Here is a 16,506-nt window from a genome sequence, read left to right on the forward strand (position 1 = left end):
AACCGGGAAATTCTCTATAATTGGAAAGTTCTGGGAAGGAATGTCTCATTCCAGTTTCAAAACCCAAGGAACTAACATCGGATTCCCTTGAAGCTAAAGAGCTCTATATGCAAATATTTAACTTCACTGATGTGGCAGGAGGTGTCAAATAGCTCCTGAGCTAAGTGTTGCCTGCGTTAGGGACCCTGGCGGGCTTTCAGCTGAGGCCATGATGGGAAAGAAGCAGGGCACTGAGAAAGGTCTGTGTGAGCACAACCTGCTCTGGGAAACCCACGCTGTTATTCAAGGATCAACCCTTACACACCTCGCCACATTTCTTTAAAGCTCTCTGGTGGGTGGATACAGGTTTCTTTTAAGAAGGCTTTTCCTTCAGCAATATTCGCCCAAGTGTTTCCTCTGTACACACAGTTTCTGAGCAATAAGAGTGAACAGCGGAGAAGAGGTCAGCAAAATGCAACCGGACACTTACATCCAGTGCTCAGAATAGCCCTAGCTCCAACCTGGCCCCTCCCTTCCCATCCGATAGGTTTTCATTCACTCCTTCTTGGCAATTACGTTTTCAACCATTGTAATTATTAACAAATGTCCACCCAGCCCCACTTTTTCCTTAGGATACTACCTCCTCCAATACACATAAATACGTCATCATGATATCCTCTAGGGAAAATAGGGTTAAGTCATTATGATTTCATCTCAGTAAAATGTGGAGATCCTGACCTCCAAAAAGACAATCGTCACCATTTCATCAGTGTAGCCTCGCTCTTCGAAAACCAGAGTGGAAGGAAAGAGAGTAATGCAGACATGTTTCAGGGTCCTCTTTTACTTACGAGTGTGGACATATAAACAATATAAATATGTCAGTGATCTCTGCAAAATCAAATAGCAGTAACAGCAAGGACGGGATCTTTAGAGGCTGTATTGTCTCATTTGATTAAGAGTACTAAGGGAACCAAATTTCTGACTACAAGTTTAAACAAAGACGTTACAGGAGTATATAAAGTAATTCTACCTATGCTTTACGTAGTTTGTATTATATATTCACTTATTCAATTCCTTCTTGTAACAAATATTTAGGAAACATCTACTCTGTCCCAGACCCTGCTCTGCTTTTTTGCTTTTATTTCCCTAAAAATAATCCTCCCTTAAATTCCATGAATCTTTAACAATTCTCTCCTTTAATGTCCATCAGCAGACATGGGAATTTGTAAAATTCTTCTTCCATTTGGACAGATGGGAGCACACTTCCTTCTGGACTTGGTTTTGAACAGAAGAGGAAAACCACCACAATATATCACAACAGCTTTGAGAGCACTGATCACAACTTCAGAAATGGAGACACATTTCAGCCAATATTGTCTTGCTGTATTTTATGCTTCCTGAGTTGCTGGTTAGACCATGTTAAGAAAAGGCCCCTCCTCATAAAGTCAGAGTTGCCAATGCCTGCTGGGAAGTTACCTAGCCTTGCAGAGCCAAGGCCTTATCTCAAAGGATAAGGTGGAGTTTGCTCTTTTCCCCTATTGCAAAATATGAGAATATTAAGTAATCTGTTTATATCATACAGATCCAAAATCTTGGCTGCCTTTTTTAAGGATAAAACATCCATAGGATTTCCTTCTGTTTGGAAAAAGCTACCTGGGACTCTTCAGATCTCAACCCTGATTCACAGAATAAAATCCGGCAATTTCCCCTAAGTGTGTTCGAAATGAAAACTTAGTGTGTTTGTCCCTCATGGCCAGCGTTTCTGGATCATTCTGGTGATGTCGATTACCAATTTGTCATCTACAGACCGATTCTGTGGAAGTGCCGAGGCTGGAGCTGGAGTCTTTTGGTACAGAAACAAGTATGAGTATCTGATACTATGAAATTTTTAAATGAGTATATCCACAGTAACCCTTCTGTGCCAAAAAATGTTAACTTTACAAAACTATACATGCATACATATACACTGATACGAGGTAACCAATGAAAGAACAGATATAAAAGCTTCTCTTTATTTTAAAGATTAAAGTGGTACTTGGTTGCCTTTTTAAAGAGTATCTCTTTAAATCATTAACACAAATGCACACGAAGGAAATTATGTGAAAATGAGGTTTAGGTCTTTAAATATATCCCACATAAATTCATTATTTAAACAGAGGATGACTCCTCTTCTGACTCACTCTATTCTCAGTGAGCTTTGCAGTTGATGGTTTTCTACTGAGTTTTTAGACCGTGGATTAAGCATCATGCCACCCCCAGAGAGTAAAGTTGAACCAGGTGAACTGAGGGTGTGGTTGGAAGGCTCAGTCTGTCGCCCCTTCACAGAACGACAGCGGTAAAAGAACTGCTGAGCTGAATCCAATGATCACAACTTAAGAGACCCTAAGAAGACTTTTAAAAGCACGAACACTTCAAAGTAACGAGAGCTACTGGACCTCAGTCACCCTCATAATCGCTTATTGGGAGCATATCTGATTGGTGCAAATTACTTCAAACAACAAAATTTTATTTTAAGTTTCCTTTTGCCAAGTGTGCTGCATTATACTTCAACCATGTTTACCCTAGAAGAGAAATACCTATGTGGATAAAAGGAAACATTTAATAATATAAATGAAAGGTAGGCCCGCTCCTTGCACTTGCGCTTTCTGATGCTTAAAACTGGAGCCCTTACTTCTTCCACAATTGCACCAGAAACTCAACCACTTCAGAACAAAGAGAAAAGTCTGCTTTCCTTCAAATACACCCTTCTCTTTGCAGTTAAAGCTATGAGATGGACTCGTGTCCTTGAGGAAAACAGTCCCTTTCAAACTATGAATCCTCATTAGAGGTCTTGACAGTTTTCATTCCCAACCACTGAGACCACGAATAAGCCATAAAACCCATCCATTTCAACATCTTTATACTTCACCTGGAGTGACTATAAAATCTAAGTGAGTCCACTCCCACAAGATGAAGCCAGGTGAGGAAAATGAGAGGGTCAGCTAAGAAGGCACTGAATTAGAAATAAATAGTCCCTGAATGCAGTTTCAAGATTGTACTGTAGAAGAGCCTGCCCTGGTGGATATTCTCCACCAGATAACGACACCATCAGCAACCATCCTTATAGGGTCTCAAAATTCAGGAACAGGCACCTAGTGAAACATGCCTCAAAAGAAGCGTAATCAGCTCAGGCTCCAATCAACATGAAAGATAATCATTAAAACCCAAGTCGTATCAGAAGACAAAAATACACAATATCCATGAGGCAAGTTCAATCATCACAAAGCCAAACCATTTTACAGATGTGTCTACCACGCCTTGTTGTCTTTCCGCTTCTTCTCAGAGAAACTTGCCTACAGATCTGTTCATGACGTTCGTGCTTGAAAATCGAGCATAATACTTTGGGAAATAAACTTCTTAGTGAACACCTTAAGAAACCATGTACAATATCCTATTACAGTAGAGTGCTGTCAATCCTACAGACCTTATAAACCCAAGAAGTGATTTACATCTCCTGTGAACTTAGCGAGAACATTATTCTCAAGGAAAACACACACACACGCAGTACATCTCATTCCCAAGCCTTCTCGCTGATTTTTCAACTTTAATTGTCCCGAAAGTATACATTCATTCAATCCTACCATATTTCTTACATTCATATGCTGTAACTTTAAGATTCTTATCTCCTCATTAATACTGGGACAGTGACAGAGTCACCACAACGGAGACTTAACACAGGGGCACAAGAATCTCAAGACAAAAGTTTTACAATTTTGCTCTCACTAACTTGACATTTTCCCACAGTCATGTTGTAAAAGTGCAAGGAACCCATAAAACAATATGAAAGAAAATACTGTAGTTTCCTTTTTCCTAAGTAACTTGGGCATCAAATTCTTATTAGTCAGAGTCAGGAGCATAAATGAGGAAAGGAGGGAAATGGGGGGTGAGGAGACTACACAGTCAGAAGAAACTTAGTAAGCAAACGTGAGAAACATCGTAATGACCACACTATTCCAACTATTCCAGGAGGCACAAGAGCATCGCGTGCCCAGAACCTGGTCTTCAGTCTGGTTGAAGAATCACTCCAGAACACACAGTTTCCAACCCCCCAACCCCCACCCCACTGGTCCAAGTTTTGGGTAGGCATTAAATGTTTACCAAATGGTACCAATCAGACTACAGTTTCCAAAACACGTACGAATTGTCTCTCAGGTGATTCTAAAGGGCAGAATTTATGACATAGTTCACTTGCAAGTTTCATTTAACTTTAGGAATACTGTCTACAACTCTGATTATTTTTTTTAAATCTCTTTGTAAATATTTATAGTACCTTGTATATCTGTGATGCCCTCACATTATTACTTGAATAAATATTAATTAAGCCCTATCTTTTCACTATCAAATAAACAGTATTATTCCCACATTATTGATAAGTCAAAAGACAAGAAAAGAGAGGCACACTAAAAGAAAAATAGCACTAACTAAAATTTAACTCTTATTTGTTTTTTAACAGACACTGGGAAACACTAACAAAAGAGGTCCTGGAGGTTTTTTAAGTAAAAAACTGTTTGTCCATCATTTCCTAACTGAAACTCATCCATGATTACCCCTCTGTCTATCCTCAGTTTACACCCATTTTTGCTGCAACAATGATATCATTCTCCTTCTATAACATCTGTTTCTCTACCCTGCAAGATTTAGGAAAGAATATTAGAAGATGCTGCCAAATACATTTAGATAAATCTAGCAGCTTCTTTGAATTAGTCATTGCAAGGTGGTAACTATCTGGCGAAACATGTATTTTAGACAGAAAGGCACAGCTACCATAGGCACCTGCTTCAAAAGTAAGACGCCCCCCTTTTTTTAACCATTCAGGAACACACTGATTCAGATTCTAATGGTCCAATGAAGTTCTTAAAATTACTTTCTGTGTTGAGGCAAAATGTGCAGACTAATAAAACTCCATAGAAAAGCTTTCATTTTTAACTTCAAGAATATAAGATCTATGAAATGTATGGATGCTATTATCTACAAAGACACGAGTGTATGAACATATACCTCCCCAGCCCCATGAAGCTCACCTTCTACTTCTTCTTCATCACACACATGTTTAAGGAAGGAGGCTCCTCTGTCCAGGACAGCTTCATCCTCCATCCTATAGTAATAAAAAAGAAAAAAAGAATGCTCAGACTTCTCCTGGAGTGAGCCACTTGAAGTAGCCCAGCTTCTGGGCAGGTTAACCTGCAAGCTGCTGTTCATGTTAACAGGGCAGAGTCACTCTTCGTTTGGTGTCTGCTACTCCTTCACGCAGCTCCTCTTAGCTGGTGCTTGAGAATATGCCGGTCCCACATAGCTTCAGTTCTAACCTTGAGAGGGCACCCACATGGACAGGTGAGAGAAAATCATCTCAATCCCATAGGCTGGATGTTAGGGGTTCTCCCTTTGGGATTTGCAAAAAGAAAAAAAAAAAAAAAGATGAAAGCAAAAAAAAAAAAAAAAAATACCAAGAGAGGAAGTTTGGTTTGTCTGGAGTGCTCGTGATGATCGTTTGTGGAAATCCAGCTTCAGTGCTTAGCTCTTTAAACACCCACTGCATAAAAATGTATACCCTCACACACACACACACATGCACACCCACCCACACACAGAAAACGACAGGGAGTTAGGCTAGTGCACAGTGGGAGCCTAGCTTCCAGCCAGCCTCTTAATACCAGCACAGCCCAGTATTCTCTGTTGAGTGGCAAGCTTTGAGTCACATGTTGGCCTTACGGAAATCTGACATCTGAGGATTATCCAGCAACCCGGCTTCAGCAACAGTCACATATATATGCCACCCATTCATTCATTTTCCACATTCTTATCACACATCTCTACGTATATCTATCCTGTTAACTCTTCCCTGAAGGGCACAAAGTTCTTCGGTTTATAGCCACATTATGCTGTCCTCCTATCTCCTTACATAATAGGATCTGCTCTGCAATTTCATATGCTAAATAAGACCTCAGAATCCATCCAAGTAATGACAGCGTTTATACGGCCTCCTGATGCCAAACATGTTTCTTAGTTTATAGAATGAGTTAAGGTTTATTTCCATACTCTGTGACTTCTTTTCATTGCATTAACTTTGACATGCAGAATTCCATGAACTCTATTTATAGACAAAGCAGAAAAAAATCCCGAATTGCTCAAATGCTGCTTGTGTCGCACCGGTCTAGAAACAAAGAACTTTCTCTGGAGACAGCTGCTCTATGTCATACCGTACATAAGCTCTGCCAGAGAACCAAATGTTCACTCTGTATTCTATTCATCCAATTATATGCTCAGGCACTGAATATTGTAAGTCTGTTTTCCATATTGTCCGTATAACTTATTCTTGTGCCTCAGATATTTGTTATAATCTGTGTGGATATGCACTGAATTCACATTTTCCTCTTTTCTATTTTAGGAGCATATCCATCTTGCAAAGCAACCATCTGAGCATAAAAAGTCAGAAATTCGGTGTCAGGTAGACTCGGATTTAAAAAACCTGGCACTTCCACTTAATATATGTATCACCTGGAGCAAAGTATTTAACTCTTTGAGCCTCAGTTTTTCCACTTATGAAACTGGGGTAACAATATCAACCTTGTAGAACTGCTTTGAGATTCAAATTAGGTAACATACGTGAAAACACTCAGTTTTGTGCCTTGTGCCTACTACATGTTTAATGAAGGTAAGTTTCCTTCTTTTCTTCTTTCCTTCTTTCTTTTTACCCTGACCTTTACTGGTGAACAGTGCCATTAAGAAACTTATGACCTTTGGGGCACCTGGGTGGCTCAGTCGGTTAAGCATCCGACTTCCGCTCAGGTCATGCTCTCGCAGTTCCTCAGTTCAAGCCCCACCGTGGGCTCTGCTGACAGCTCGGAGCCTGGAGCCTGCTTCGGATTCTGTGTCTCCCTCTCTCTTTCTGCCCCTCCCCTGCTTGCACTCTGTCTCTTTCTCTCTCCCTCAAAAATAAACATTAAAAGAAAATTTTTTTAAAGAAACTCATTGCCTTTGGACATCTGCAGAATATCTTCTTTCAGGGATATGGGTCTTGTATGCAATAGTTTATCCTGATATATGTCTTTTTCCTTCTCTATACTCAAACTAAAAATATGAAACTAATTGCAAATAGGACACAGATCAGCCATCAGGATTATAGTAGAAAAGAAAATGCCTTGAGGACTTGAGAAGTCAAATAATTTACCAGCCTCCCTGAGCTTCAGATTGCCATGAAGATTAAAAACTACAACATATTTACCAATTCATCCAGGCACTCCTCAGAGGGAGGGGGAATGTATTCATTAATATGACAGATAAAATTCCTAATAAAATAATAATAAAGAGATGAACAAGGTAATCTTAGATAGCATTAAGTGCTTTGCACAAAATACAATGAGGCAGGGGGTTACTTGGCATAAGGTGGTTCAGAAGACGCTTGCAAAGAAGTGACATTTGAGGAGAGACAAAAATGATAGGGAGGAACCAGGTATTTAAAGATGTGAGGGCAGAGTGTTCCAAGCAAAGGGAACAGCAAACGCAAAGGCCCTAAGGTAGGAACAAGTATAGCAAGTTTCAGGATGAGAAATGAGGTCAGTGAGGTTGGACAGAGAGAAGGTCAACAGTAGTTGACAATACCGGAGGAAACAGGCCCATGCAGGCCATGGGAAGTAGTCGAAATTTTAGGTGTTGTGGAAGCCACTGAAGAATTTTGTTTTGTTTTTTTGTTTTGTTTGGTCTTATGAGGTAAAGCTAACATATAACATTGTATTAGTTTCACATGTACAACATGATTCAATTTTTGTGCATATTGCGAAATGATCACCACAGTAAGTTTAGTTAACATCTGTCACCACACCACCATACAAGATTTTTTTCTTGTATGGAGAACTTTTGAGATCTACACTCTTAGCAACTTTCAAATATGCAGTACAGTATTACTGACTATAGTTAAGAGTTTTAAGACAGAAAATGACCCGAGCCATTTTACCTTTTTCAAGAATCACTCTGGCTGCTATGTGAAAAGTGGATAATCAGGAGACCAAAGAATCCAGGAAACTATCTTAGGAACCCAGGGAAGGCTGTGGGAGAAACAGGTTGTGGGGAAGGAATCAACAGTTCTTTCCTGGCCATTTTACAGTGGGGATGCTTACTTCATATGAAAAAAGGAGCCGTCAAGGACACAGCTAAATGTCCAAGTCTGGAGCTCACGAGCCTAGGGCTGGAGGATCAATGAACAAAGCTGGTAACCTGCACCTATTACTGGATGAGCTCATGCAGGAAGAAAATATAGAAATCAAGGTACAGACTGAAGACCAAGTGCTGGACCATGTCAACATTTATAAGCTGAGCAGAGGAACAGTCAGAGGTAAAAGAAAAACCAGAAAAGATTGATGTCAAGGAGGTACTGTTACTAAGAGGCTGAGAAAGATGGAGACAGAGAAGTAAAAACTTGACTTGGCAACATGGAGGTCATTGCTGACAATGACCACAGCACCTGAAACATACCAAACACAGTGCTAGACACACAGAGGGCATTCAATCAAATCCTTTTCTCTTTCCTCCCTTATCCCCTCAGTCATTCAGCAAATATTTACTGAGTACCTACTAGGTGCCAGGCATACTGCTAGACACTGGAGACACAGTGATGAGCAAGACAGATAGGGCTCCGCTACAATCCCATCTGCCTTCTCGAGGATTTCCCCTAGCAATCTGGGACAGTCAGTCCAAAGGGCAAGAGGTCATCAGCAACACACTTGTAGACATAGAGAAGGATGGCAGCTTAATGGGGAAACTTTTTTTGAAGACCTCAGAAGCACAGCAAAATTCTGGAGGGCTATACTACTGCAGGCATGTGAATAGTCCTGTCTCCCCTTTGGAAAACAAAGAGCAGTTTAGCCCACACTTCTTCTCAGCACTAACCCTTTCCTGTCTTAGCGGTCTGTCTACAGGATCCAACAATTTCCTGTAGAACATCGCTTCTGCACCCCACCACAATCAAGCTGATCCTAAAGTCCTTTAGTGACATTTTATGCATTTCCTAAATAAAATGTTTGGCCTCTGTACCTAAGCCCTTCCTAAAATGGCATGTAACAAGCAACTGAGGCAGAAGTAAAGGAAGAAAATCAGTAGCTACTGAAGGAGACCAAGGAAAGTTTAATGCCCAGACCCCTCTTCCTAGGTGGAGGAGGAACCATCGAGCCTAACTGAAGCACTGTCCCGTGCACCATCTGAGTTAGCGAAAATAATGATGGGTGCATTCCTTGGCTCTTTGATACATATTTCACATTCCCTCCAAGACTATACATAGCAAGTAATCAGAAACCTAGTTCCTTCCGAGGGACAATGAGGAGCGTCTGGAAGCAGCCTCTTCCCTGTAGGAAGCGGAAAAAAAAAGAGCGCCACAGACTGAAAACATAAAACCTGCGTGTCACAGTGGCCTTTCTCCAAAGCAGCCCTCTCCTCTTCACAAGCAAGTGCCTCCGCACCAAGTTACAGGGGACTTAACAACTTTCTTCCATCTTCATACTGACAAACGTCAATTATTTGGGTTTGTGTTCCCCTCCTAAAAGCCTCTCCACAGTTGCTTGCTATTATTAGTAAGACAGAGATATCTTTTAACATGACCATCTGACCCAACCAGTTTTCCCTTCTATCAGGAGGAAGAAATTAACTCATCCAATCCCTAAGCAGGCCCCCAAATCCATTTGTAAAGTGTTCCTTTCACACGAGCTGCCTCTGCTGCAAGCAAACAAAGAAAGAAGGGAAGGAGCATGCTTCTAAAACAGCTCCCCGAGCTGCTCACATCGCCAGCATGAGGCAAAGTTCAGAATAGATTTGGAAGCTTCTCACCAGCATCACGGGGATAAGGGTCATACCAGTCAGTATAAAATCCACATGGGGCCCGTGCTGCCTTCCTTCCACAGGGCCTCTGACAGAAGAAGTCAGACCCCTTCCTCCAAAGTCCACACCCAACGTGGGGTTTCTCTTATTCTCCGTTATTCTGGGACACTAACATGATTTAACTGTAACACATGTCAAATCTGCTGCCAAATGGACCGGCTTTCACCAGCCGGTCCTCATCACTGAGCAGGCTTGTAAGGGTGACTTAAGCCCGGCACGAGAAACATTTGTGCAAAACTGTCAACCATTGGGCCTCGGGCACCCATCTACATTCCACCCCTCCGAGTTCCCACCCCCGGAGCCCTCGCCAACTGCCAACGTGCTCACCAGCTAGTCCACACAGCGCGAGCAGCTGCCACTCAGCCAGTCAGCAAGTGGCGGGCTGCCAGCACTCAGGCTTCAGGACGCAAGCCTGCCTGTCACAGTGCTGCTAAAGGTTGAAGGTCTTCGGGCGCGCTGGCCTCTAGATTCGCCTCACTTGCCCTCCCACCGCCCTGCTCCCACCCCTCCCGCTATGCCTCCCACGGCAGCATTTCACTGTCTCTATAGTAACAGCATCTGGTTTCGGGGTTAGAACTTCACACGGAGCGATTCTCCTCTTAACCTCTGGCTTTTGCCGAGGGATGCACGAGCCAAAAGGCCACTGCTTGAGGCGGGGCTACCTGTCCCCTGGTCATGTGGTGAGCTGCAGGGTCCCAGCAGCAGCAGCAGCAGCAGCAGCGCTCAGAGCCGGACAAGAGGAAAACAGATCCTCCAACCCTGGCACGCTGGCCCGTGCACGAAGGATCCACTCTGGGGCTTGCAGCCCCAGATCCAAAGCCCCCGGCCCTCTCTCCTCGACGCCCTCCACACTGGGCCTTTCTGACAACTCACAAAAAGACACCAGAGGATGGTGTCCTATGGAAGAGAATAGCTCCAGGTTTTACATGTCCATACCTGAGTCTGAGAGTGCTGATTCTTTCTGTTCATACAGCTCAAAGTGCATTAGTTAACCTCGTATTTTAACCCACCCCACTTTATCCTCACTAGCTTGATCTGTTTACAACACGCAATGAACTCCATAATCTCTCACTTTACTGCAGCCTTCCTGCACATAGCAAATGTTTAAACAGTTCTTTACCCACGTGCCCTCACACACACCAAAGTGATGCATGCAGAGGGGCAGACAAATACTAGAATGTAAGGAGTTTTATTATCATTGGCCATGGCTGCCATGAAAATTATATCTTCGGCATGCATGAGGGCCTTTACTTAGGGACTAAGAGGTGTCAGTCTCAAATCTCAGAACTCAAAAGCAGGTCGTCCCTGCAACTTTGCCAGTTGTGATCTTAAAACAGAGGGGAGGCAAAAATCAGCATTTTCACAGGTCTTTTTCAGGAGCCACACAGAAAGCTACAATCAGTACTGACATCTAAAATTATACACTCACACATTTATCTCTGAATTCTATTCCCTATTCAAGTCGTCTCTAAGAACTGGGGAACGATTTTCATTACAAATCATTTACAAACATGATGTTTTCTTTCAAATTTTTTAAACTGCGCAGCGTTTTATTGGTGCCTTTGTTGTTTTGGAAAATCTGCTTTCCACACTTTCAACATACAATTAGAGAACAATATCAAGTCTCCAAACCTTAGGCGACTGATGGGTGATCGAGCTCTGTGGCTGCAAAGAACACTGCCATCTTTTGGCGACACGTGTTCACTACAGGGAAGCGGAGGGCAAGGGCAGAGAAAATGCTCCAAGTGTTCCCTTCGAAACTTCAGCAGGTCTCACAAGGGCCTTTCACTCCCCAGGGAGGAAGAGACAAGAACGCAGCTGTTGACTTAACTGTAGAAACTGCTAGAGCTCTGGACACGCATGTTGGGGGAAAGAGACATCAGCGTGGCATACCTGACAGGCATGACTAATGGCAAGAGAAGAATCCCCAAGACCAGCTGGCAGCAAAGCAAAGCAAATCCCGTCCGCGGAGTTCAGGAGTGCCCTAATCAGTCTGGAAATTTACACAGGCCCAGGGCCAGGGAGAAATGGGTGACGGCCCCATACGAAATCAGACTGCAGACTGGATAAAAGGTGAAAGCGTAATCCAGAGCAGGATCACGCAAACACAATTCTGGATTTATGAACTGCATTAAAAGTTCATTTGTACTCTTGGGCACTTATCCCAGAGAAATGAAAACTTATGTTCACACAAAAACCTGTACACTATTGTTCACAGCAGCTTTATCTGTAATAGCCAAAAGCTAGAATTAGCCCAGATGTCTTTCAACAGGTGAATGTTTGAACAAAGTATGGTACATCCATACCACGGAATAATGCTTAGCAGTAAAAGGAACAAACTATTCATACACAAAACAATTTGAATGAATCTCCAAGAGATTATGCTGAGTGAAAAAAGCGAATCCCAAAATGGTTCCATATCGTGTGATTCCACTTACATAACATTTTTTGAGATGACAAAATTCTAGATATGAAGGAAGGACAGATTGGAGTAGCCAGCGGATAGATATTGGGGGGATGCGGTGTGGGGTGTTTGTGGTTATAAAAGGGCAACATGAAGGAGCCTGTGGAATTGACTCTATTTAGTCTTACCTGTGGTGGTGGTAGGTAGCTACCTACACGGTGATCAAATTATACACAACTTAATATACACTCACAAACGCACAGAAAAATGAGGGCAAGTAAAACTGAGGAAATCTGAAGAAGTTCAGTGGATCATATCAGGGCCAATATCTTAGTTGGTGACATTGTACTGAAGTCTTATAAAATGTTAACATCGGGGAAAAGTGGCAAAGTGTACAAACAATCTCTGCATTATTTCTCAAATATGCACGTGCATCTATAAATCACTCAATAAAAATTTCAAAAAGTTCTGCTTTTTTAAAAACATTTTCCTCAGGAACATTATTTTACATGAGGGTCACGATACTGAAGCTGGCCCATCTACATGTATGCGGAGTCAGGCAAAACAGCACAGATCCCAGATGCACTCTTGGTAACCGTGTAACCTTGGCAAAGTCAGTTAACCTGTCACTTCGGTGTCATTTTAAATGAGCTTAAAAACACTTCCTAAGACACAAGGGATTAATAAGTTCCTGGAGTAAATAAACTCAATTAATTTTAGCTGAATCTGAATCGAAGGTCCCCAGGGCCCAGAGAATGTCAGAGAATTAACAGTCCTACATGGACCCGAAGGCCTTAATTCTGTCTCCAGGAGCAAACACATAGGAATGCCAAGCAGGGAGACCGGCGCTAACCTGTCACCCATCACCAAAAGGCTCAAACTCCTCTCTCCCATCTTCTCCCTGCTGGGACAAGGTCTCCTCTACTCTGTCCTCAGACTGATAACTGGGCTCTTTTGAAAGGCTGCAACAGACTCAGCAACATAAAAAGAACTGGTAGCAAAGTAGACATAGGAACTATGGGGTGACGAAAGGTGTGGAAGTTGAGGGGCAGTGGGGCAGGGGGCGTGTTGACAGATGAAGGCACTCTGCTAAACAGAGATAACTGGACAGGGCATTGAATGCTAAACAGGGAACAGCTTGCATGACCCCCTCAGATGCCTCCCCTGATTTAGCCCACACCCGCAGCCATACCCTCTTTAATTGTTTTAGTGAGCCTTTCCAGGCGCTTCCACAACCACTGCACGCTGCCTCTGAGCAGAATTCCACTTGAAGAACAGAGAGGTCTGATTCCTCTCGGTGCAGATATTCAGTGCCTTGCCCTTTGAAAGTTCTCTCGGAGTTTTTACTGTTGGGGGCAGGAAAAGTAGGCTCGCTTCTCACTTCTTTTAACTTTCAACTGCCCTTCTTCATGTGTGCTGCTGTGAAAATCAGAAAAGTCCTAAGAGAGGGTTCAGGCAAGATGAAAAGGCTGGGGAGGCTCCATGTGAGAAACCAGAAGGACAGCAGTGGGCAGGTCTATCCTCTCCCCCTTCCTCCTCACCACTGCCAAGTCTTCAGCCAAAAGCAAGAGCCCAATCAGCAGCAGAAAAAGAGAAGGCAGCGGTAAACCTATTGGTTTAGGTAAACCAATAAAGAAACTCATAGTAGCTACTTGTGGAGGAAATTGGGATCTGAAATGTCAATACAAACCTTGAGCTCTGGAAATTTTAGCCAAACTTCACGTTATACATAATTATTTATAGTAATTAGTACAGGAATAGCACAGATAACTAATACCCACAGTTAATTCATAGATTTCATTTCAGTCTATGATTCTGCAGACATTTATTGTGGACTTTACCATGGCTTCAAGTCAGATGCAGGTTGGCAGGTGGACAGGGAATCAGGAGCAGGAGTTTGCTCCAGGACACAGCGCTGGGAGGCAGCTGGATGGTGCCGGTCAGGTACAGCTCCTGACCTACCCACATCTGAAACTCAGAGCGGACTCTGGAGAAAGGTGCCTTCCTTTCCGTCCTCTACCCCATGCGGTGGCCATACTGCTCACATCTCCCATCCTGAACCACCACAGCTGCTGGCAGGGATGAGGCTCCTAGCATTTGACTGAGTTCTCACTAGCTGCCAGGCACTGTGCTAAACATCATGTGTGCATTCTCCCTTTCTCAATGCTGTCAAATTTTGTCGGACTGATTCAGTAACAGGACTGAGAATTCCAGCCAAAGGATTTCAACACCTAGAACAATGTAGGAACTGAGATTAGGGGGCTCTCATCATCCATTAATTTGGAGGGAAAAAAAAATTCCCACTTTTAAACACTTACCACATGCCAGGCATTGTACTAAGCACTGTACAATGTTGTTTTTTTTTATTCAATCCTTATGACAATTCCATGAGGTAAGTACTTTTCACATACCCATTTTAGACTTAATGTACTTTGACGTTAAGTAACTTACTGCAAATCACACAGTACAATGTGATGTGAGAAGACCAAGCAGGCCATCTAAAGCAGTCCACAATTTTAAGCACTCCACTATATTCCTGAGTAACTAAATAATCCATGTCTATTAGACACTACCTTCAAGAATTTTTTTCATATCACTTAACTGAAATATGCTTACAGACGACATCACTTACAACTCACCTCTTTCTTTCTCTTGCTTTGCCTACTGGTCAAAGGTTGAAGCATCTTCTAACAGGCCTCTCTAATAAATATCTTTATTCTTATTTAGCAAACACTTAGTTTGAGCTTACTGTGTGCCAGCCACTGCTATAACTGCTTGACAAATGCTATTAGTTCAATCAATTCCAACAATTGGTACAATTCAATGACATATGTACCATTTTTATCCTCATTATCTCTGAAGCACAGAGACACTAAGTAACTTGCCCAAAGTCACACAGCTAATAACTGTTGAAGTCAGAATTTGAACCCGAAGCAGTCTAGCTCCACAAGTCTGTGTTCTTAGCCACTACATATCATGCTGCCTCTCTTTGGCTGTTTTAATTAATCTGTTCCAAACTCTTTAGGAACTTGGGATCACAAATATTAAACAGACTTTTGGTGAAAGAGCAGATTCATCAAATACCTACAGAGTACACAGACCCTTGACATTCATGAGACATTGCCTCCCCCAACCTTATTTTGCAAGTGTCCACATTCACAAATATCCCTATGGCACAATTTCTGATATATCATGTGGTCAAGTATAACTCTATGAGTTTCGGAATTCTCAAGGGACAGAAAGCAACCAGGGTGACCTGAGACACAAGGAGGTAGGCCATCCACTAGGCTCACCCTGGGCTCACCACAGGCACAGAAGTTCACCACATGCATTGCTACAAATTACGAATGACTACACGGTGTAACCATTCAGGGCTACCAGCAAATAGCTGAAGTCACAACTGTTAGGTTCACACACGCCAAGGATCTACCGTATCAAAAGCAAGAGTACATCACTCACCATATGAGTGATGCTACTAAGCAGAAAACAACTTTTATCTCATAAACTTTATGAGCAGTGTTCACTATTGCATGAACAACAAAGACACTTCTCTACTCTTTGTTCCCTTACTAAAACATCTCTTTCCTTAAGGCTGTTCAAAGTGTGGCCTTCATTTTCTGCAAGGAATCCCTCATTGTGTGAATGTCATCAAATTTTCCAGAGTTTAACTCATTTATTCATTCATTTCAACAATCTCTTGAGCATCTATAACAAGGCATTATCCTAGGCACTAAGGATGAATCCATGGTGGGAAATGGACAATTAACAAAATTTAAAAGTAAACTGTATAAAATAGAAGGTGAGTCTCCTATGAGAAAATGTAAGTCAGAAAGAGAGTTAGGGCGTACTGGTGGGACAAGGACGGGGTGAGGGTGGGATGTGGAGGGGGCAGTTTTTAATAGGTAGTTAGAAATATCTCACTGAGTGATGGTTGAGCAAAGATCTGATGGAGGTGAGGAAGTGAGTATATGAGGGAATGGCAAATGAAATGGCCTTGAGGCAGGAAGGAGCCTGGCAGATTCTTGGAACGTCAAGGAGACAAGTGACTAAAGCAGAGTGACGTGGAGAATAGGACATAAGGTCAGAGATGTACAGGTAATGAAAGGGCACACTGCATGGCCTGGGAGGCTGTTCTAAAGCCTTGACATTTACTCTGAGCAACTAGAAACCACTGAACAGTTCTGAGCAGAAGTGATTATTTCCTCAAGCTTACAGTCTTC

The 16,506-nt window shown here is 42.4% G+C and overlaps 1 protein-coding gene across 4 annotated transcripts in view; it reads right to left on the bottom strand.

The window, feature by feature from the left end:
- The window catches only part of SLC4A4 (solute carrier family 4 member 4), a 350,076-nt gene that overhangs the window by 299,645 nt on the left and 33,925 nt on the right, over positions 1-16,506 (bottom strand). Inside the window, exons 1-2 of one of the 4 annotated variants that reach the window (XM_019467942.2) lie at positions 5,463-5,622; positions 5,040-5,113 (exon numbers count right to left, since the gene is read on the bottom strand). In XM_019467942.2, the coding sequence (XP_019323487.1) occupies positions 5,040-5,113; positions 5,463-5,554 (166 nt within the window). In that variant the 5' untranslated portion in view covers positions 5,555-5,622. Of the gene's footprint in view, positions 1-5,039; positions 5,114-5,462; positions 5,623-16,506 lie in introns of those variants that run through there. The other 3 variants (XM_019467967.2, XM_019467959.2, XM_019467956.2) reach the window with 3 other exon arrangements.

The sequence above is a fragment of the Panthera pardus genome, unplaced genomic scaffold (genome assembly GCF_024362965.1).
Source record: "Panthera pardus isolate Hobbes unplaced genomic scaffold, ASM2436296v1 HiC_scaffold_13, whole genome shotgun sequence".
Classification (NCBI taxonomy): Eukaryota; Metazoa; Chordata; class Mammalia; order Carnivora; family Felidae; genus Panthera; species Panthera pardus.